The sequence below is a fragment of the Chamaea fasciata genome, unplaced genomic scaffold (assembly GCF_029207755.1).
Source record: "Chamaea fasciata isolate MVZ Bird 193981 ecotype frontalis unplaced genomic scaffold, bChaFas1.0.hap1 SCAF_6, whole genome shotgun sequence".
Classification (NCBI taxonomy): domain Eukaryota; kingdom Metazoa; phylum Chordata; class Aves; order Passeriformes; family Sylviidae; genus Chamaea; species Chamaea fasciata.
The window spans coordinates 36,152,231-36,173,888 of NW_027094091.1; the positions used below are offsets into that span (position 1 = coordinate 36,152,231).

Genomic DNA, 21,658 nt, shown 5'->3' on the forward strand with positions numbered 1-21,658 from the left:
AGAAAACTTGAAAGGATCCTGATGTCAAAAATTAAAGTACTGCATGAGATTGTTGAGTAGGCCTGCTCTTGTCCATCAAATGAAAAATAAGGCACCTGTCTAGAAACCATGTTTTTCAGGCTGTGCAACCCCAGAAAACCGCTCCTTCCTATTTCCTCCAGCCTGCTCACACTCCACTAGCAAGACACAGTTATTCCATAGGATCTTTCCTCTTCCCTTGTTCTGGATGCCATGCTTTGCTCTTTGAGGAGACACCTTTGCCTCAGATCCTAGATGAACTGACTGTTTCCTGCTGGAAGGGATACGTTAAATTTTTGCCCCAAGACTAGGCTGGAAGGACCGAAGAGGAGGCTCCTGAAGCCCATCCTCTGAGCCGCTGCTGGAGAGCAGCGCTCGCCACTCACAGGCAGAAGTCAGGACAAAGAAAGGGCTGTTTGTACAGCACTTCCCATCAGCCCTCCCTCCCTCTTCTCATCTCATCCCCGAGAGCTCTAGCGCTCTCTGGGTACATCTAAAAAGATACAGCTGCCAAGAAAGTGGAAGGGAGTGAACCAGAAGAGAAAGGTACGTTTTGCTCCTGAAATTGTCCTTGTCTATTTGTTCTGCTCCTTCTAGTTACAGAATACAGAATTAGAAATACATATGGGAACATGCAGAAGAATATTTGGGAGAAGCTGCTATATTGCAGGTAGGAGGTACCATTCAAGACAGTTGCATGGCTGGGATCCAGATCAAAATTAATCTTTTACTATCTTGCTTTTCTTCGAAGTTGGAGACTACATATTAACATCTGAAGTCACTAAATATACTATATTGCCTTCCAGTGCTCAATATAATATAGAGAGAGATGTCTTCACAATGAATTGCTGTCTTAAAGAAAATTCAATGGGGTTTAATGAGAACTCACATTCTAGAAAGAATCATGGTATTGATGACAATTACAAAGCAGTAATTCACTGAATTCATGGTCAGTGGAATAGCTGCTGTCCCTAGAGTGCACCAACTGTTCAAGTAAAATAGATTTAAGAGGTTTTTTTGATGGAAAAAATTCTTTACAATATTATCAGTTATGCAGTTCCTGTGTAATGATTTTTTAGTAATGCACTAATAAACCTAACTATCAAGCACTAACACATCTAAATACTAAATAGTCAGCATCTTACAGGTGTTTTTGAAAAGCAAACTTGACAAATAAATAAACACTAAAATACATTTCATTTTAAATCAGTGAAACAATTTCAATATATATTTGCTTTTTAATTGCAACTCGTTAACCTGGCACATGCCACTGGACAGACTGGAAAAGAACATACACCAAAAGTGTGCCAATTGATACATTTCTTGTTTTCAACATTAGGCAACTAGAAATGCAGCCTACTTAAGGTGAAAAGGGTATATTTAATGAAGATTGATATTTTTAATGGTCAATAGGCCAACCTACAAATATTTCTATTTTCCCAACCACACAGGATCTCTAGAAGTGCCAAAATACACATTTTGTGCCATTTCTCAGTTTCCTCTGTTTCTAACACCTGAGCTCCTACTGATAATGTGTGGCCTTTAAAGGACACCACTTCTCATGAACTATTACCCTGTTGTTCTTGGACAAGGAGGCTGAGACTTGGGGTTTTCTCTTCAGTCTGATTACCTCTGCATCTAGCGGATCCAAAGGCTAGATGGTGCCAAATTGCCTGGCAAGATAATTCAAACACTCTCAGCTGAACAAGCAGAGACAGCACTAATTCCTGACTCATTAAGCATATTCCCAAACTAACCATTTTCCTTTAGGAAAAGTTCCAAACTGTTTCAAAGAACTTGTATTCCCAGGTGCATTTGGTCTTAAACTTTACTTACACCACGTCAAAATAATCAAAATAATTAACTGAAAAGAACTTATGCAAATGCAAGGAGCTCATTTTCAGTAGTTTTAGATGGCTTTACTCCTGCTAGAATTTGAGATTATAAAATCTTGATAGAGCAAGCTGGTCAGGCTTAGCATGCTATCTTAGCATTACTATCTTTTCAGAAGGCTTTATTAAAAAAAAAAAAAAGGGACTATAAGAGGATGCTTGCTGACAACGAATGAGTCTTTGAGCCTCATTAGCGATTGGATTTGTTAATTGCATTTTCCTGACTTATTTAATGAGAAAAGCCTATCCTCTGTACTATGCAAAAGCAGACAATGCTTCTGACACTCATTTTGAAATAAACATGCATATACTAGCTTTGTTCTTTACCTAGACACTCCAACATCTGTTCAGCTGCACTCAGGAAAAGACGTTGCAGCAGTTTGTCAGACAGAAATGCTGTGTCTGAAAGGTCTGCTGAGTTTACCCGCATCGATCCTGTGTAGGGAGCTGATGAAATACCAGCTCCTTGGCAATCTTTCATCTGCAAACAGGGACTGTTCGCCCCCAGGAAAGAAATACTCCTTTCAAGAAAGGTCATTTGACATGAAGTTTCTGTTTGACTATGAACTGCAAAAAAAACCCCCCAAAAAACCCCAACCCCAAACAAACAAACAAAAAAACAAACAAAAAAAAAACAACAAAAAAAAAACCCCAGAGGAAATATTTAAGCAGAAACAAAAATATATTTTTTCTGAATAATAATAATGTTTATCATTGGTGAGATGCAAAACTGGTCAGAGGAGGTGTCTGTCCATAGCTCTCCAGCATGTTGACTTTGCTAATACTGATTTTGGCACCCACCCATAGAAACCCTCCTGATGAAACACTACAGCAATTACCTATTATTTTTCAAGGCAAGTAGTGAGTTACAGAATCACCTTAAAAACTGTATGTTGTGATTTTTGAATCTAATGATTTGACAATGCATAGAGAATGTGCCTATTTTCAGGACGAATGGGCCTATTTTCCAGGAAGTGAATTCCTACATATTTTGAGGAGATAGGCAGCTGGCAACAAATTCAATGAGCATTTCAGTTGAACTTCAGGTAGGGAAAAATCACCTGAATTATTAGAAATTTTAAAAAAGTCCACAAGAGCAAAGTATCATGAATGCCTCATCCTCAGTAGATGAACACAGAATAATCCAATTGGAGGAAATTTTCTTCCTTAAATAATTAAGCTCAACTATTTCAACAGAAGATTAAATTGTACTCCCTGAAACTGGCATTTATCTAGGTATAGCATAAATACTTTTTTTCTCTTTAAGCATTAGACTTCTCTGAGCAGAACCCTCATAACTAAAGTGTTTATACTCCTACAAAATTAAACCATAAATATAATAATACAGATTCTTTGCTCAAGTCTAAAAAACACCAGCCAAGGTTAGAACAATGTTTACTTTATTTGAGTAGTAGTTTTGAGGTCTAAAACTAATAAAGACAATATGTTATTCAATACTGCACTCTGAGGTAATTAAAAATAGATCCCCAAGGCTCCATTACTAGTAGTTTATAGGAGTCTTCTACTCAAAAGTTCCCATACAAGTTCATGGAAACTAAAAGGAATTATTCAATGAATTCTGCTTCGACAACAGAAGCCAAAAAAATACAGAAGAGCTTATTCTCATTTCAGTCATGATCTTTAATATGTTGGCCAATTTTTAATATCTTATTTGGCTAGTGATGTTCAAAAAACACCCAAGTTTAAATGTAAAAATAAATAACCAAAAAGCTTTGAGGTGTTGTATTTTATCCTGAATATGAATCTAAATTTCCAGATTTTCTTTCATGGCATTTTATTCATTGGCTGGAGAAGTGAAAGATAAGATAGCTGCGGTAAAGACAACTACCTGAGAAAAATGACTAAAAAATGCTATAGACTTATATATTTTAAAGTTTACTGTTTGTTTTTCAAAGATGGTCTCAAGATTTTTACAAAGTAACCCATATTATAGTCACACCTACAGCTGGCATACTTCATTTATTTCCTTATCTAGATAATAGCTCTACCATCTTAACTTCACCTTTGATAGTCTTAGATTAGACATTGGCTTACACCTTGTTATTTTTGGGTAAACCCATTCTAATCTTCAGCCCCACAAAGAAGACCAGGGCTGGCCCATAACGTCATGTCACGGCATCAATTCCAAAGTGCCAACAAGATGAAGGACAGCAAAGTCTTCCTTAAGTCTTACACAAGAAAAAGAATGAGCAAACAGGGTGGGTACTGGGCAGAGCTGGTCATTCTTTAGGTTCATTTTCAGAGCAGAATTCCTATTTAAATTCAGTTAAGAGAACAGATCCATTTTGTTTGAGCATGAGGAAAGGTAAAAACCCACTCTCTTTCCTAATACCAATAAAAGATCAGTTGAAACGTTGTTGAAAAGCCTGATTTAAAAGTGAATGCAAGTTCAAGGATCCAAAGCTTTATGGCATGGTCAGACTGTGCAAAGCAGCACAGAACAGCAGAGCTCATGTTAAACGAAACCATGGAAAGCCTAGTGGTCAGCAGGAGAGTTTTGCAAGGGACAATTTATCCCACCTTTAAAAAAACCCAGTTAAACCATTATGACCTTCAGTAGCAAGACTCAACTAAGCAGTCTGCAGTACTAAAAAGACCCAATAAAGAAGATTCTTCATCATGCTGTATCATACCAGAGCCCAGGACAGCAGCACTTGGCAGCGCTGCAGACAGCTTCGGCTTCCTCGGCTGCTTAATGCCTCAGTTTCTCACAGCCCATGACACAGGATTCAGTCAGCAAGCAGTTTTCCCACAACCTTGATGGGGAAGGATACTATTTATTTTATGTAAGTGACTCTTGTTTTGACAGGCAAAGTGGCCAGGAAAGCAAGGACACACACCCAGACATTTCCCCCTGGTTTGGCAGTAATCAATACAATCACTTACCGCACCAAGAAAACAGGGCCAGCTCAAAGCAATTTTCTCAAGGTGAGAGGCCAAAGAAACAACAAAATTGCCAGCATCAGAAGCCTCAATTCCCAATGAAAGGATTCCCAAGGTTGCACAGAAAGTAATGAATATCAATTCTGCTGCAATATTATTTACCTCCTAGGAGGAAACACTCTCCAGCACTCAGGCTCAAATGACCAAAACTTCACGGGAAAGAAAAATGCAAGGCAGAAAGCAAATCAGGGAAAGAGGTCTGTTCAGCAGCAATACCTGTGTGTCACGTACCTCGTTTCTCTTTAGCACCCTGCTGTGGGAAGCTTGGCAGAAATGAAGATGGTCTCGGTGCTGCTGCTGCTGCTGCTGCTGCTGCTGAGCACCCTCCTGGGCAGCCCTGCGGCGCCTTCCCAGCGCCAGGCTTGTTACAAGAGGGCTCTCAAGGAGCACAGCTGCCACACCCTCCCCGAAAGCAAGGAGAACCTCCGGCACATCGACGATGGTCTGCAAGATCATTTTTGGGAAGGGAAGGGCTGTGAGGTGATCTGTTACTGCAACTTGAATGAATTGCTCTGCTGCCCAAAGTAAGATCACAGTCATTTCGTGTAAACTTGTATAGTTCTTCACAACTGCCCATTATATTTCCATCATTTTACAGTTTCCACACGTGGAATAAGCTATCATTTTAAAGAAATTCATCACTTCAGATAGTTTGAAATGATACCAAGATATAGCCAATTTTCTGTTACTGTCAGTTTTGAGGATCTGTTTTTCAGGGGCTCACCTAGGATGTGCTCAGCACGTTTTGTAAACCTCCTTGTCCTATTAACAGGAACTTCAGCATTTGAATCATCCAACTTTTGACTCCCCTGACTGATCCAAACTAAGAATAACTATATCAAACCCTTATTCACAGCATTTTCCAATGGAGATGTTTTCAGGACCACAAAAAAAAAAAAAAAATCCTGTTTGATTTCTGTTCCATGGAAGAGAACTGTATTGCTATTCTAAACTGCATTCACATATGTCAGCTGAACAAGTAATTCTGTAAAAATAGCTGCTAAAAGCAGAAAAACAAAGGAGGGGCACTGAGGTTCACACACACTCATTTAAGGCAAGGCAGAGATTGAGCACAAGAGCATCAACATCTCCCTGGCTTGCTCGGTCTGCTGACAAAGTTGAACAGTGAAGTTCTCACTGAATATGGGGTTTTTGTTGGGGTTACATAGAAAGAACATAACTGAGTTAAATAAACACCATCAGTCCATACTGGTTTTAGGTAATAAAATGTATTAAAAGGCATTATTTCATTCAGCTTTTCAGCAACATCTTTTCTTCAGTAAATTTGGATTAGAAATATCAACAGTTCAAAACTTACTAATACTTCAGAGGCACCAAAATGTGATGGCATTATATACGCAAGAAAAAAAGATTTTTCATATGTGCTCCTCTTAACACTCGTTTCTCAAGTCCCCTAAAATCCAATAGAGGCAACTTTTCAGCACTCCTGCAGGGGAGTCAAGTTAACCCAAGTGAGAAAGACTTCTAAAGCTCAAAATCTCACAAACTCAGAGCAGGGTTCAAGTAAGATTTTAATCTTTAGCTTTCCCTAAAACCAGATATGGTGTCCTCACTCTGAAGCACCCTTTGGGTCTCTAGCTTCAGGCTCTGAGCAGCAGAGTAAAGCCTCTTCCTTTGATACAAACACGGAAGAAAGTACTCCTTCCACCATCCCGAGGTACACAAGGCCTGCTTTGCATATGTGCTCCTGGGACAAACTGCACCAAAACATTATGTGTGCACATGCCAAAGTCCTTTATTTTGATAATATAATCTATTGCTGAGTTTATTTTCTCAAAGACAAAATATCAGAGTAGAGTTCTGCAACCCAGTCAGCCATTGAAAGTTTTGTGATTGCTCCCACAGCAGGCCAGCAGAGGTAGCAACGCAGTATCTTCATCCAGACCTGCAGTTGCATTTGCATTTCTGGAAGGACATCCCACAATAATCCCACATATATCGTGATACATGCTAAAAAATATCCACAGCAGGAAATGCATGTCATGTTAAAGCTCTAATAAACCAATGATCTAATTGTTTAAATATGTGATCCTATCTTTCAGGGATATTTTCTTTGGACCAAAGGTATCTTTTGTGATCCCCTGCAACAGTCAATGATTCAAGTCTGCAAGTGAAGATAACAGACATCATTCTACGATCACATAATATTTTCAAGGGGAAAAACAAAATACCACCAACAAAAAAAACTTCCTTTCTAACCGCAAGTCACTGCCTCACTTTACACTGCAGAAAGAGCTTCCTTTCTATACCTTTATGGAGTATCAAATATATAAGAAGTTTTCTTTTCAAATCTGGTAGCTGACCTAATTTCCATAAAGCCATTTCCATGGTTTAACAGACTGTACAAGTTCCTAATGTATTCTAATATGCATCCCCCAGCAAAAAAGCATAACTCTTCTTACTCAGCACAATATCCTTAGCTGGTTTGGACAAAGAAACTTCAAGCCTAAGCCTTCATGTAGTCAGGAACATGACTCTCAGAGCAACTTATGGCAGTGCAGCTTCATATTCCATTATTGCCATCACATTTTAAAGCAGTTTTAAGCTGAAGCCACTCAGTCCCAGGCACTCTGAAAGAGAGGCTCCCATGTTCTGTTTAGGCATCTTAAAATATTTGCACATACAAAAGGCATATATTTCCATATTTGTAAGTATTTCACTGGAATAAAAAAAACAGTAAAAATTGACATTAACAGTACTAAAGCACACTTGGTCTTATGTCTAACTGGCCACCTGCCTTCACTATGCAATCTTTAAACCCTTAAATTGCTTGATCTTAGCACTGAACATTTAAAAATATTAGAACAACCGATTTTTAAATCAAGCTCTATTTGAAATACAGTACCCCAAAATCAAGTTTAAATGCTACCTTCTTTAGGCTAGCCCTGTAAGGCAATAGCTCCAGAAAACTCAGAGATAATCATCTTAATATTTAAGAGGTATTGTGATCTATGAAACAGATACAAAGAAACATATTTTTTGATCATTTCTCTGTTATACCACAATCTGTATTGGCAGGTGTTGAGAGGTGATCACATAATTTTAATCAGTCACCTGAACAAGCCAGGCTTACAGGCAGCAGCGAGCCTGACTTGCTGCCTTACACATACAAACTCTTTAGCTATCAAGTCAGTCAGATGGAAAGTGTGCAGTACTGAAGGAACGGTGCCATCTTCTCTACTCAAAAAATGCACTGTTCACCTACTAATCTTACACATTAGCCCAAACTGCTACCATCAGTTTACCACACTTACTTCATGTGTCATTATGAAATATCACCATGGCTGTTTTTCTTGTTAGTAAACAAGGGTTGATAGTGGGTGAGGGGCTGATTATGCACAGCCAATAATAAATGTTTTGAGTAAATCTGTGTGTACTATTTTTGCCCTACGGACTGTTAAACAGTTTGTGTCACCAGGCTTTCTAAGCCTCGTTTGTGTATTTATTCAAGAAGATTAGAGTAATTTGGGCTTCCTACCAAATAATCAATTGATAGTAAAATAAACCCCATAAATCTGGCAACCCAGTGAAAATATCCCAAGTCAGTGCTCTGCAAAAAAAAAACTTACGGTATGTGCTCTTGTTTAAAGTCCTCTACAAGCTTTTAGGGTATGTTAACTTCTGTTGTTTGTGCCATCGATTCTGCAAGAATCACATTGCATATGCCTGGCATTCACAGCTTTGCAAAGCAGCCATAACAAAAAAGTGTAAGGCGGATACAAAGCTGGGTACTAAAGCTGGTGGCTTTCAGTTACCTTCCATGACTCCTGGAAAATCCACAATCCACTGGGGCAAGACAGGGTCACTTAAGCTACTACTTTAAGACTGACTTCCCATAGAAACTTGGTTTTGTTTCTTTCCCCATTCTCCTTCCCTCACACAGTTTCTTCTACAGGTCCTGCCAGGCCTAGGTGAGAACATTCAACCCTGTCATGCACTCAGAAAAAACCTCTTTATCCTTTGGATGTCCTATCCATGACTATGTTTCCCTGGCTTTTTATGCAACTTGCACTTTGAAGGTAAGAAGCTAGAATGTGTGCAAAGGACATTTAGTAAACAAACTGACAGTCTCCACCGTGAAATGGGCATGAAAACGTATCTTCAGAGGAGTACCAATTTTAGCTGTCACTAGCTAGATATCACTGTCTCGAACTTAGGCCAGCACTGCAGAACTGTATTGTGGAAATACATAAAGTGGTAGAAGTGAAAGAAATCATACCACTGAGAGATACTGGGAAGGCAGCCAGTTTGAGTTTAGGGTTTATCATCATTCAGTTCTATCCAAGCATCACAGGTCAAAAAAAGCAAAGTGAAGCATCTTAGTTGTAGTGATGCTAGCAGAGCAGTAATTTTTAAAAAAACTCAAAAGATTAACATCAAGCAGATTAGACTATGGACATACTGCTTTCTCATTTTTCCCAAATTAAGAAAAAGCTTACAAACATCAGATAAGGTTAGGAGTTGCAATGAATGCTAACTGAACAAGCTGAAGCCATGTCCTCCTCAGCTTCAAGATGAAAACTGTTTTCCCTCAGCTTTTTATTCACCCTCTGTGCACAGCTTTAAGCAGAAAGAAATCATATTCCATACACCACACATTTAGACTGGCACAATAATTGACAATAGAAGAAGTCATTCATAATTCCATCTTCAACATCAGAATTTTCTAAGACAATCAATTGAAAGCCTAAGTATTGCTGGATATTATTCTCCATAAGTTACAGTAAGTTTTGGGTTTATTGATAGGGGGGGTTTGTTCCTTTTAAACAGGCCTGAGCTAATCCATGCAATGAGAAAGAAACAGTGTGCCTCTTAGAAGAGACTGTATTGACCCCACACAGGCTTGACTGTCATTCTCCAATTAAGTTCTTAGCAGCAGTCCATGCAGACAAATGGAGAAGTCAGCAGGTAAAGGATTTCTTACCGAGCCGAAAGATTTCTCAGCACAGTAAGCTGCAGCAGTCTCTTCATCTGTACTTACAGCTTTGAAATTCGAGAGCTGCATTTTTTCCCATTTTAATATAGGAGCAGGAACGCCTCAGTGCTTGGAAGCATGTATCTCCACCATGACAAAATGAACAAACAAATCAGAAAATCCTCCAATTCTTATTTCCAAAGGGGGAAAAAAAATGTGTTACTCAGCCATTTCTGCCCAGCTAAGTACAGAACTGACACTTAAAGACTTTTACCATAGGAAAAAGAACCTATTGACAAGTCTGCTACAGCTTTTTTTTTTAAAGGCATTGCATCATGAGCACTTGAGGTACATTTATAAATATATCCTTGGCACATTTTAATTGAAAAATATTTTAATATTATTACATACTTCATCAAAGCTTAACTATTAGGTACAAGTATCATAGAATCATAGAATATGCTGAGCTGGATGGGACCCGTCAGGATCATCGAGTCCAACTCATTAAAATTACAGACACACCCATTTGAGCAACAATATCAGTGATATTTATTTAAAATACTTTTGCTGAGGAAATTTGTTTCATAAGAGATGGTTTTCAAACAAATCAGCAAGGTTATGAAAAATAAAACAGGCAAACTCTCTCATGAGAAAAAGTTACAAAGAAAGCTTTTGTATATCAACAAAACCTCAGTCTTTTGATTTGCAGCCTGAGTCTCAGTCCCAACCTTTTCTGCCTAATGAACCCCACTATCCATCTTTAGATCTGGTTTGTTCTTGTCATTCTTCACTGAGTAGATGAAGTATGTTAAGGTGTCCTTTTCATTCACTGGAATTGTCCTAAAATGGCAGCCAATTATCTATAAAGGAAGAATGCAAGGAAATTAAATAATCACTCTTACATGCAAAAACTGAAGATACAAATTTAAATAGAACACAATAAAGTTTTAAAGGCTGATTTAGAAGCTTACAAAAAAAGGAAATGTTGCCTCTCTCTAGAAGTCTTTAGTAGTCATAGAAAGGTAAACAGGAACCATTTTACTGATAACTGTGAACTAAATGTAGTAGATTGTATCCCTGATTTCCAAAGTAAAAAGCTGATAAATTTTTCAGGGGAAAAACCCTCAAAGCTATCAGAACAATCATGGGACTATCATTACATCTGTTCAGTTAAAGCTTGAATATAACAAGTGATGACTACAGAATATCAACAGTGACAGCACAGTTAGGAGAAGCTACTGCTTGGGAGGTGGTGTCTGCATCAAATCACATACAGAAACATCTAACACAAGATTTATCAGAGAACAATAACTGAACATTCAGCTCTGAAAAACAGAGCTATCAATGAAAAGTCACCATACTGTAACCATTGAAATATGACAATCTGTAAGCAGTTCTTGAATCACTTGTCATTTCAGCAGTCTTTCCCTTCATCAAAATGAACACCAGCTTCAAAAGAAAGTTGCAAAACATTGCAACTGAGTCTGTTCTCTGGCTTTTTGCCAGACTGGTAATTAAAATTATGAAGTGAAAAACATGGGACTACTCACTTAAGCACCACAGGATATAAGAATAAATGTTTAGCCTAACTAAAAAGTTAGGAAGCTTTCTAAACTCTACCCCAAAAGCATTCACAGAGAAGCAGTCTGACACAGTAATTTGACATGAACTTTCAGTAACAGCTAGAGCAGTGTCTATGGTATGTTAGGACAGATTACAAGGCATCCAATGTACTGTATATTAAGGAATCTCTGTGGCTATGGCTCACAAACACCTGCAGGTCAGACAAATCAAGCACGTGGCAGAAGCAGCTTTGCCAGTGCACACCATGCAGCACTGGAATAACCTGGTGCAAGTATCATATGAGCTGTACCTAAAGCACACCCTTCAAAACACCAGTTTCGCGGAACAAAAACTGCTTGTGCTTTCTCAAATCATAGTCCTGCTAATTCAAGAGCAAACCTACATATAAGAATATGGAAGACTGATTTTGCATTCTTACACTTAGTGGCAACAGGACTATTCTTTTACAGTTCAGCCTTGAGATCACTCATACCTTTAAGAGCCTTGCTTTTAATCCACACAGATTAAGGAGAGATGAAAACAGTGTCTGCACCTAAATACAGCTGAATGTATCACTGCACAAAAGTGAAAAATCAGTAGCTATACCTTCCTGTTAAGATCACCAGCTCTTCCACTTATTTACATCAATATGCTGTGACTGCACCTTTGCAGCACTGAAGAATTCCTTTAAAATTGCACTCATGCGAAGCAAAGATGCTAACATACAGCTGTACTGACGTGCAGCTTCAGCACTTTTAGAAACAGTAAATTCCACACAATTCCAGTTTTCTGACAGCAGATTCCAGAGGTTTTAACTGAACTAATTATCAATAGAAGTGTGTTTCTTTCAGGTTTCTGTACTTTACATATACAGAAACCTATGGTTGCAGTAACTAGCTTTTTAAAGCGAAGTCTGAACCTTACCAGAACTTCACTGGAACCTCTCAGTTTCTAGTTCTTTTCAGCAGGACATTTCAGGTGAAGCTGTGATTGATGCACAGACAAAATAAATCCACAATTCTATGATATTCAGGGGCATGAAAATCATCTTATTGCTGCAGTTTAACACTGTGCTTTTAAGCAGCAAACACTCCTTTTGGAAGTTCAGAGTCCCTCCTCTGGAAAGCTTTTACTTTTGATTAACTTGGCTCAGGAGCTGTGGCCAATGAAGGAAGCTAGATAAGCAGCTCCCTTTTGTTCTCCTAAAATCCAAATTATATAGACACTTTATGCAAGGATCACAGTGTATAGAAAACCACATGCCACAGCAAGTTGCATTTTCTATTATGGGAAACACTCATACATACTTCAACAAGCTGTGCTTTGTTAAGTCCCGGTCTGGTCTGTAGCTTGAAGTGTCTTTTGTACCTTCGAAGTGTGTTTACTTGTAACTGATATAAATCAACCTAGAAGAAAAGAGGGGAAAGGGGAAGAAAACAATCTAATATTACTGAAAAAAAATCAGTCATTAATAGTTCCCCTCACAAAAACATTTTGGAAACTTACAGATACACAAGTGTAAACAGTCAGTTCAGCAGTTGTCATTTTGACAAAAAACAAACCCCACCCTGCACCTTCCAGCAGAAAGGAAAATAGCCCAGCTCCATTTAAGAGCGTTTTGTTGCTACTGAGCATGCCTCTACCTCCCTTTAGCTGTGGACAGTATTTAGAACTCACAATTGTACTTTCATCTGTTCTGGGTTTTTTGTTTGGTTGCTAGTTCCAGCACAGTAACACAAAGCCCAATAGCAACTCTGATACAATATCTATGAAGATGCTGATCCAAAGGACATCCCTATATTGTGATTTCAGCCATTAAATCTTATGTAGATTACATACAAGACACAGCACATCTGCATCATGAAAGAGCACATATTAGAATCAGGACAAAGTCTAGAGCACAAGTGTTCTCAGCTTGAGGAGAGAAAACAACTGCACTTGCTCTCCACATATATCCCTGCTACACAAGGAAAATGCAGGAGTTATGTGCACGGGCATAAATGTTCAAAACTCTTTCTCAGTGTCAGTCAACAGTTGAGAGAATTACACAAAGTCCTCTCAAGGATACAAATACACAGCCTTAATCCAGTACTGGGTCAGTTTTGAATCCTATGTACCCTGATCAGACACTTCTCCCAGCAACAGCTTACCCTCCCATCCTCCCTGACAACCTAAGAGAGCTTAATCAGATGACTGAATGGGAGAGCAAGCTCAGAAAGCAGGCTGAATTAGAAGTTCTATTAGGTCAGTTGCAATTACAATAGTATTCTCCAAATTCACTGCATTAAAGATTAAGGCATTAATTTTTATTTAACAGTCTTACTGCAGAACATTTAAAACAAGTGTGTTACTGCACACTTGGCAACCTGGCCAGACTTAAAGTGAGGCCACCTTGCATGATAAAGGATGGTATCCTTTGGTGTTTCTGAAGCTTACATGACATTAAATTCCACTTCCCAAGTCACAGTGGGGAAGTCACCCTTGCAGCAGCATGCAAAAGAGGAACAGCAGCTTTTCACCAAACCCCAGAAGCCACCAGTACAGCAGGAGTTTCTTCTCCTCCTGCAGGAATCATTTCCAAACAGTAAAGATGGTCATGACTGAGATGGAAGCAGGAGAGCCCTTCAACTGTTCACAAGAATTATACTTTTTTCCTCAGCAAATTGGGTAATAATTGAAAAAAAAGGTGGTCAAGGGCAAACAGGTATCTAAGGCATACAGTAATTACAAGGAATGAACATCCTGCCCGTGTCCAAACAGCCAGCTGACACTCCTCAAAAACAGTTCCCAGTTTTCTTTTTTGTAGTAATACTGTTAAGAAGAAAAAAGCTTGTTATTTTGTTCTGGATATATCTGTCAATAGCGACATGTTCTATAATCCTGGCATAAAAAAACAGGCTTCCAGGAGAGCTGCAATTACACAGTATCAGAGAGATACCTGAAGTCACTCACAGCACTAGCTTTAGAAAGAACTTTCCAAGAGACAATCCCAGATATTTACCAGACAGACAACACCACCCAGCATCAAACTACTTTCAATCTCCTAAAATCCTCTTATGCAGAGCCTTCAGACTGAAGCCTAGTGCCTACAGGCACAGATTCCTGCACAAAGTTTCCTCCCTTACTTGCTGTTATCTGCAGATGCTGACCACAAGGATGCCATTAAATTAACACGTACAGAGCAATTTCTGAAGAATGTTTTAACAATCCGTCTCAGAAGGGACCAGTAAGCTTAACAGACTCTGCCCAAAATTAACACACTGTGGAGCACCTGCTAAGCAACGCTGTAGCAGAAATAAACGAAATAACCCAGAGTACGTGTAAGAAAAAGAGAGCCTTATGTTCAAGATCAACCCATTACACTATGAAAAAAGTTGAACGCTTAGGTTCTCTTATTTTAATGGGTCAAATTTCATCGGTGTGTAGTGGAGAAAACAGGTTGAAAATACACTGTATATCTCTACTCCACTCCTTCACAGCAGAGCTTCCCAAATGGCTCTTGCCCCCACAGTGGGGCAGAAACAAAGCTATCATCATTAAACTCTCAGTGCTTAAAGTGACTGAGGCAATGGAGTAATTGCCAAGAGCCATCTGCAAGACATTTAGCACAAAAGAAATGTTTGGAGGGGCAGGACAGAGAAGCATTTATATCCAAAGCACTATGTGCAATTCCCTTCAGGTTGTCAGGTCCTGAAAAAGATAAGAGTTTGACGGTATGTGGCAATGCACTAAGAAGAGGAAGCACCAAGGAGGAGGAAACTGAAAACAGCAGATTTCTAAAAGAACCATCAGTCATTTAAAAATAGAGACTCTGGTTCATTGTACTCTGCACCATTTAATCAGAAATCATGCCACAAAATTCAGTTAAATTCTGCTATATTAAGAACAGTACGAATCAAGAATCTTCCCTTTCCCACACGTAAGGTAAGCTGTAAAAGCGGGAGAGTGGTGTTGCTGCAGACTCGGTGTCATTACGGAGCTTAACACAACAACTCGGGAACGAAAGATCAACTGTTTAGCTACCTCTGGAGTGTCGATGTCTTGCACTGGTGAGTCACCATCATCATCGCTGCCTTTCCTCTTTCTTCTATTTCTCACACTCTGAATTAAATTTTTGTGGAAGTCACAAATGTACAGATGTCTTGCCTAGAAGAATGAAACGGCGTCTTTCAATCAAACCCCATGCAGCGTATCTCCCAGACTAAAGCGCACGTAGACAGGCAACCCCTAAGCACTCACAGCCACATTAACTGGGTTGAGGAAGCTTTTCTACTGGCTTCTTCTAAATGGAGAGTGTGCTGCGCTGCAGCTCCCTGCCACCGGCTGGGCCCCGAGCTCGCTGAAATGCTGCAATGGGCCGATGCAGCAGTGCCAGGCTGCAGAGCCACGCAGCACAGCCCTCCCTCCTTCCCTCCCTCCGGCCGCGCATCGCACCGCGGGGGCCGGGCAGCACGCAAACAAAAAACAAGCTTTCAGTTGTTCTCTGCAGGGCTAAGAGAAGGCTCTCATTTCCCCGGCTATATCCTCCCCTCCTTGTTTTACTTCCGTTACCCGGCGTGATCATGCAACAGACTTATTTTTACTTTCTTTCTTTTTAACAAGTTTCCCTTTCGGGGGGATCTGCACGCTTTGGGAGATCTAGCTGCGCACCAGCCCAGAGTGCCCAGGTCTGCGTGCTTTTGAGGGCAAATGAGAGCACGGGGCAGCGTTACGGACCGGGCTGCAGAGCCGGGCCGGGGTCCCTCGGGGAGCACGCAGCCCCGGCCGGAGAGCGGGGCGCTCCCGCCAGCAGCACCACACCGTAGCCCGCCTTGCCCCCCCGCGGCACCCGGCGAGGGCAGGCGCTCTCCCGGCTATCCCACCCCGCTGGAAGGCGGCCGACCCCCACCCTGCCTGGCCGTGCCGAGCCGCGCTGCGCGGGGCCCGATGGCTGCCGAGCGGAAGATAAAGCGGCACGGGAGACGTGCGGCGCTGCAACACGAGGCGGGGCAGCCAGCGCGGCCCTCGCCAGCAACACAGACAAACTAGCGCGCTGGGAGCCATGCAGGCTCCGCTCCGGCGAGCGGCGGCGCTTCCCGGCCACGCTTACCCCCGGCCGGGCTACTGGAGCCGATGCCCAGGCTCTTGGGGCTAGAGGGGACCCCAGGAGCAGGCAGGAAAGGCGGGCGCTGCCCCCCGCCCGGAGGGACTTTGAGGCAGCGCTCCTGCCGCGCCAGCCAAACTCGGCCGTGCTACGGAAAAGAGGTGGGAAGGGGAAACGAACACTTCCCCGCCGCCTAACACCCCTCGTTCCCCGCTAAACTTGATTAAAAGTCCCCCAACCAACTAAGACACAGATGCAGCGACCCACCGGCCGCTTTTGTCCGCCCGCCCCGCCGGCTGCCCTGGCGCGTCCGCCCCTCGCGGACTTACGCTCTTGTCCAGCTCGATCTTCACCTTCTTCTGCGAAATGCTCTTCTGGATGCGCTTGCTGAAGCTGGCGTTGCCGGCGGCGCGGCCGCACCGCTCCCCCTCCTCCCTCAGGCAGCACAGCTGCCCGGCCCCGGGGCCGCCCGCGCACCCGCCGCCCGCCGAGCCCGCGGCGGCGGCCGGACCCAGCCCTGGCGGCGCCGGCGGCGGCGGCACCTCCACGACGGAGCCCGCATTGCTCACCACCGCCGCGGCGGCGGGGTCTGCCCCACGCTGGGTCACCTCCTCGGGGCCGAAGCCGTTCATACCCGGCGCCACCGCCGCGGCCGGCGGGATCCCGCCCGGCACCAAACTTCCCCGGCGAGGCGCCGCGGCCCGGCGGGGGGCTCCCCCGCTCTCTGCCTGCCTCCCTTCAGCGGCGGCACCGGGGTGCAAGTCCGCCCTCGACGACGGTCAGCCCACGCGTTACGGAAAGGACTCTCCTCGCCAGCAGCCGCCGGCCGAGCCCCGCGGCTACAGCAGCAGCGGCGGCGGCGGAGCCCCGCGGGCCACCCCACTTCCTCCTTCCCCCCCTGTCATGTGGAGACTCTTCAGCTGTTTCCTATGTAACAACAGCAACCTGCCGCCCCGCCCCGCCGGCCCCGCCCGCCGCGCATGCCGGCTGCCGCGCGCGGCCCCACGGGAAGCGCAGTTCCTGTCCCGGCCGGCGCGGCCGCGTCACCCCGCGGACTGTGCGACGGCGGGAGCACGGCCGAGGCATCAGCGGGGCGGCGAGATGCGCTGCGGCAGCCGCTTTTTTTTCCCGCCCCGCGCTCCGCTCCCTTTCCCTTCCGTCTGGAGGCCGGGCCTGCTGCCCGGGAGCGGCGGCAGCGGTCAGCCCACCTTTAAAAAGCCCCGTGTGCCAGCCTCTTTCCCCCCCCTTCCCGCGCCTCCCCGGCGGCTCCGCTGTGGGATGTGAAAGGGCGGACCCGGAGGATATCGCGGGTCGGAGCTGTCGCTGGCACGGCCGAGAGCGTACCCGCGCTCCCAGCGACGCGGGGCCGGCGGCCTCCGCCGCCTTCTCCCGGCTCTCGGCGGCGCCTCGCTGTGCCGCAGCAGCTCCCCCCTGTTCACTTGTTCTCGCTCTAGTGTTTTAGCCGACGCCGGCACTGCTCGGGCTGCTCGTTCCGGATCGTCTGTCTCCTGCCTTCCGTCTTGGCCTCTTCCCTCCCTGCCTCCTTTCTTTTCCGCTTAATGCCGGCCACGGGTGGCAGCGGCTCCCGCCGGCCGGAGAGGGCGGGCGGACTCTGTCCGGGCGCTCCTGCGGGAGGGAGCTCCCGGGAGCCGCAGCGCAGTGGCCGGCTATGTGTCTCTCGGCAGAAAACGAAGCTCCCGCCTTTGTTAGAGCTGCTTTTACAACACACGTAGTCAGGGCTCCGTCCTGCGTTCCTATGGCAAAGCCCTCTGAAGACAAAGGCGACTTACAGTGCAAGTTTCCAGTTTTGTCATTTAAAAGGACTTTTTGTTCGTAAAGGTGACTCTAAGAACAGAAAAGTCTTGAGAATGCAGAATTATTTTCGCTAATGATGAACCAAGACCTTGCTGTGCACACGACTAGGTAAAATAGACACTCTGAAAATACTTGACAAAAGCAGGTATTTTTAGTTTTGAGGCTTTACAAAGCTACATAAGAGATGCGTTGGCATTAAATGATTCAACAATTCAGCTGTTGACAGCAGAGTGGCAAAAGCAGCAGGCTCTGATCTACTGTCCTTTCAAGCACATTCAAAGGAGGCGCAAGGAAGGGAGAGAGGTTTTGCTTTCCCTTTGAACTACCGCAAATATTCCTTTAAATCTCAGAAACTGCATCTGAGCTGAGTGTGCTCAAAGCGCAATGATTTAATCGCTGACATATTTGACCGTATTGCTTGCTGTGCGTTTCCAGCTTGAAGAAGGAGAGGAGTAGCGGGGAAGCTGGTGAATAATTCAAGGAGACACAGATCCTGCGTAAGCCAAAATTCTTCGTGAGCCGGGAACACGATTATAGAGCAGTTTCAGTTTGTGCTGCAGATGGCTCCTTAATCTGATTGCGTAACCGGGTATTAGAGAGTAAGGGTAGGTCCCGCTGTCGCAACTGAATGAAGCATACAGAACTGAAGCTAAACTGAGCGTAAAGTCACAGCAGTTATCCACGAGGCACGTTTTAGTGATTAGTGAGGGGAATAGGAGAGTTGGAAAAAATACTGAACTCTGCTTTGTTACCAGCCAAGCTGAAACTGTATAATGCCTAGGTTTAATTCTACACTCTGCTGCTGAGCAATCTCAGGCAGCAAAGGTTTAACTCAGTTTTTGAATTTCTTGTAACTTCAAACTTTCAAAAACTGTAATAATGTTAAGATAAAAAAGAACAAAAAAACCCAGTAACAATCATAGCAGACCTTAAAATTTGAGAATATAGGAAGCATGATTTGGGAAAAGTGGGACAAGGGCAAGTTCCAGGAATTCTTCTGTGGAAATCTAGGTCATGAATAGCAATTTCTAGACTCTCAGACTATGTCTTTTGAGGTCCCTTTGTTTTGGTTTTTTTTTTGGTTGTTTTTTTTATTTGTTTTGTTTTGGTTTTTGGGGTTTTTTTGCTTTTTTTGTTTTTGTTTTGTTGTTGTTGTTGTTTTTTGTTTTTGTTGTTTTTTTCCAGATGGATTTGACCTTACTGTGAGCATAAAATATGTCAATCTGGGTCTGGCTGCTGTTGTTTGGTTTGATGCAAAGATCATTTGTGCATTTTAAATGTTTCTGATCCTCTTTGTACAGTTTGTGAGAAGTTAAAAGCCTGATTATGTTACTCAGCCGTGCTTGCCAAGATGCTAATTTATAAGTGTAGTTTCAAGTAAAGTAATATCATAGTTTCATGATTAGGTCACAATAAGAGAGTTGTGGGACTTAGGAAGATGGTTCTGCTTCTGCTGTAAGCTGCTCATTTCCACACTTGTGCCCTGTGCTTCTTTGTGCCCATAAAAACATTTCTGTGGCTGCACAGCAAACTCTATTGGGTTACAACTAGACTGGCAACAAGAAAAATTATTTAGATTTAATCCTGATCTTCTTTACCACTTAGTTGTAGGATGCCCCAGCACACAGGATGACACAGTAGAAGGGCAGGACGGTGTGACTGGGGATGGCCTCCTCATTTGGTATGAACGCCTACCTACAGTAACAATAAAATCATGTCACTTTTAATCTTGCATCACACGTGGGATGAAAAATACAAAGAGCTGCAGCCACATGGGCTTATCAGACAGTATGAAGCTTACTACAAAATGGATTCACAAACTTTTGTGAAGCTTGGGCTACATGAAATAAAAAGAAAAATCATTGTGGAATATATTGTCTAAGATTATGATTATTTAACATAAACTCTGGTACTGGCTACCATAAGTGTTCAGATATAAATAAAGCATGTATGGGGAGATATTTTAAATAAACATAAAACCATGCAGCATTGCAACCATATCCTGACTAAACTTCAAAAATTAAATCAGTTCAAAGGAAAGAGCAGCTCCAAACCAACTACCCTGTACATGACACGTCGCTAGTACTTACAGCAGAGCCGAGCAGTACAGAAGGCAGCAGTAATCTATATCCCTTGGGGGTGCCAAGAACACAGCATGGATGACTTGTAAGTGACACGCAGAAAGAGCAGGAACTACAGCATCCCAAAAAGTCTGTCTGAATTCACAGCTCCCAAGCTCTGAAGTCAGCGGGACTCAGTGGCCCCTCCTGGCACTGAGGCAGGCCAGGCACAGGTGGGAGCTTAGCAGCTTGTGCTTCTCTGAGATGCCATATGTCCCAGCTCCTGTTAGCTTTTGATTGATGTGTTTTGTAATTTGAGAGAGAAGAATGATAATCAGACACATCACCTTGGATATATTGCAAGCACATTGCAAACACATTACTAGTAATCAATCCTGGAAGATAAATGTGGCTTGCAACTTTGTATGCATTTCCATGGCATACAGTTCAGCTGGGGAAGATGATTCCCTTCCCCAGCAGGTACCATTCACTTGAACTCCAAGGGTACATTAGTGCACTTGTGTTCAGAACCTGAAATTATCCTGTTAGCAAAGGGATTAATAAGGAAAACTATTGGTATACATTTTTCTCAGCAAATACACATTTTATTTGTTATGTAACTACTTCAGTGAAAAAAGATTTTTTTAAAACACTTGAAAAATTCTGCAAATTCCACCACACATCCTAGTGGTTTTAATAAAGAAACAACCTACTTGATAAGCATTCATGGGCTGTGATAAAGAACAGTGACCAAATCTCTCCTTCCTTACCAGAGACAAGTGCTGTTCTTTTTATTTTTCATCTTTTTTTTTTCTGATTTTTTTTAAATCTCATTTTCTTTTCCCACTCCAGCACCACCTAACCTGCTACTGCTTGTTGCTCTGCTTCCAATTAATTGACCAAATTTTTTAAAACATAGACCCAAAGCATAGGAATATTGGAACTTGCCTACAGACTGTATTTTTTTTACTTCTTTCCATGTTTTAGGCAAGGATAGTTAAAATATAATTTCAGATAATTAGTTGTATAAGAAAACATTATCTGTATTATTACACATAGAGCTTATTGTATATTGTTCAAGAAGTGCAGTAATAGAAAAAAAAAAATCATAACTTTAACCAGAAATATTTCCAGGTCTTAATCCAGCTGAAGCCAGTCATTCTTTTTTAAGCATTTGGCCTTGTACAATGGAAACACAAAATGTATGAAAGAGTATATATAACATAGGCTTTAATTAAAAGATTTAAAGCAGTAAAGATGGTCCAAAATGACACATTTTATTTTAAGAATAATTTAGGATAAAAACAGATAAACCCATGTACTGTAA

At 42.5% G+C, this 21,658-nt stretch overlaps 2 protein-coding genes across 4 annotated transcripts; one reads left to right on the plus strand and one right to left on the minus strand.

Moving 5' to 3' along the window:
- Nucleotides 1-471: 471 nt before the first annotated feature.
- Nucleotides 472-8,272, plus strand: SCRG1 (stimulator of chondrogenesis 1). 2 transcript variants are annotated; one of them, XM_066185971.1, is made up of 3 exons: nt 472-564; nt 5,121-5,398; nt 6,938-8,272. In XM_066185971.1, exons 2-3 carry the CDS (start codon nt 5,148-5,150, stop codon nt 6,990-6,992), a joined length of 306 nt encoding a protein of 101 aa, XP_066042068.1. In that variant the 5' UTR covers nt 472-564; nt 5,121-5,147; the 3' UTR covers nt 6,993-8,272. The 2 variants fall into 2 exon arrangements, with proteins under 2 accessions (XP_066042068.1, XP_066042069.1); XM_066185972.1 differs by lacking the exon at nt 472-564 and adding an exon at nt 648-688.
- A 1,429-nt stretch (nt 8,273-9,701) lies between these two features.
- On the minus strand, nt 9,702-17,378 carry SAP30 (Sin3A associated protein 30). 2 transcript variants are annotated; one of them, XM_066185968.1, is made up of 4 exons: nt 16,786-17,376; nt 15,397-15,519; nt 12,681-12,779; nt 9,702-10,670 (listed from the first exon to the last, which is right to left on the minus strand). In XM_066185968.1, exons 1-4 carry the CDS (start codon nt 17,086-17,088, stop codon nt 10,548-10,550), a joined length of 648 nt encoding a protein of 215 aa, XP_066042065.1. In that variant the 5' UTR covers nt 17,089-17,376; the 3' UTR covers nt 9,702-10,547. The 2 variants fall into 2 exon arrangements, with proteins under 2 accessions (XP_066042065.1, XP_066042067.1); XM_066185970.1 differs by lacking the exon at nt 15,397-15,519 and having other exon boundaries at nt 16,786-17,378.
- Nucleotides 17,379-21,658: the final 4,280 nt, after the last annotated feature.

Bases quoted from the DNA above. Each gene is read 5' to 3' on its own strand.
- SAP30 (XM_066185968.1), bottom strand. From the start codon at position 17,088: ATGAACGGCTTCGGCCCCGAGGAGGTGACCCAGCGTGGGGCAGACCCC. The intron at 12,780-15,396 runs GTAGCTAAACAG...CTTTTCTTCTAG, and splicing joins AAGACATCGACACTCCAGAG to GTTGATTTATATCAGTTACA. The intron at 10,671-12,680 runs GTATGTATGAGT...CTTCCTTTATAG, and splicing joins ACAAAGCACAGCTTGTTGAA to ATAATTGGCTGCCATTTTAG.
- SCRG1 (XM_066185971.1), top strand. From the start codon at position 5,148: ATGAAGATGGTCTCGGTGCTGCTGCTGCTGCTGCTGCTGCTGCTGAGC. The intron at 5,399-6,937 runs GTAAGATCACAG...CCTATCTTTCAG, and splicing joins GAATTGCTCTGCTGCCCAAA to GGATATTTTCTTTGGACCAA.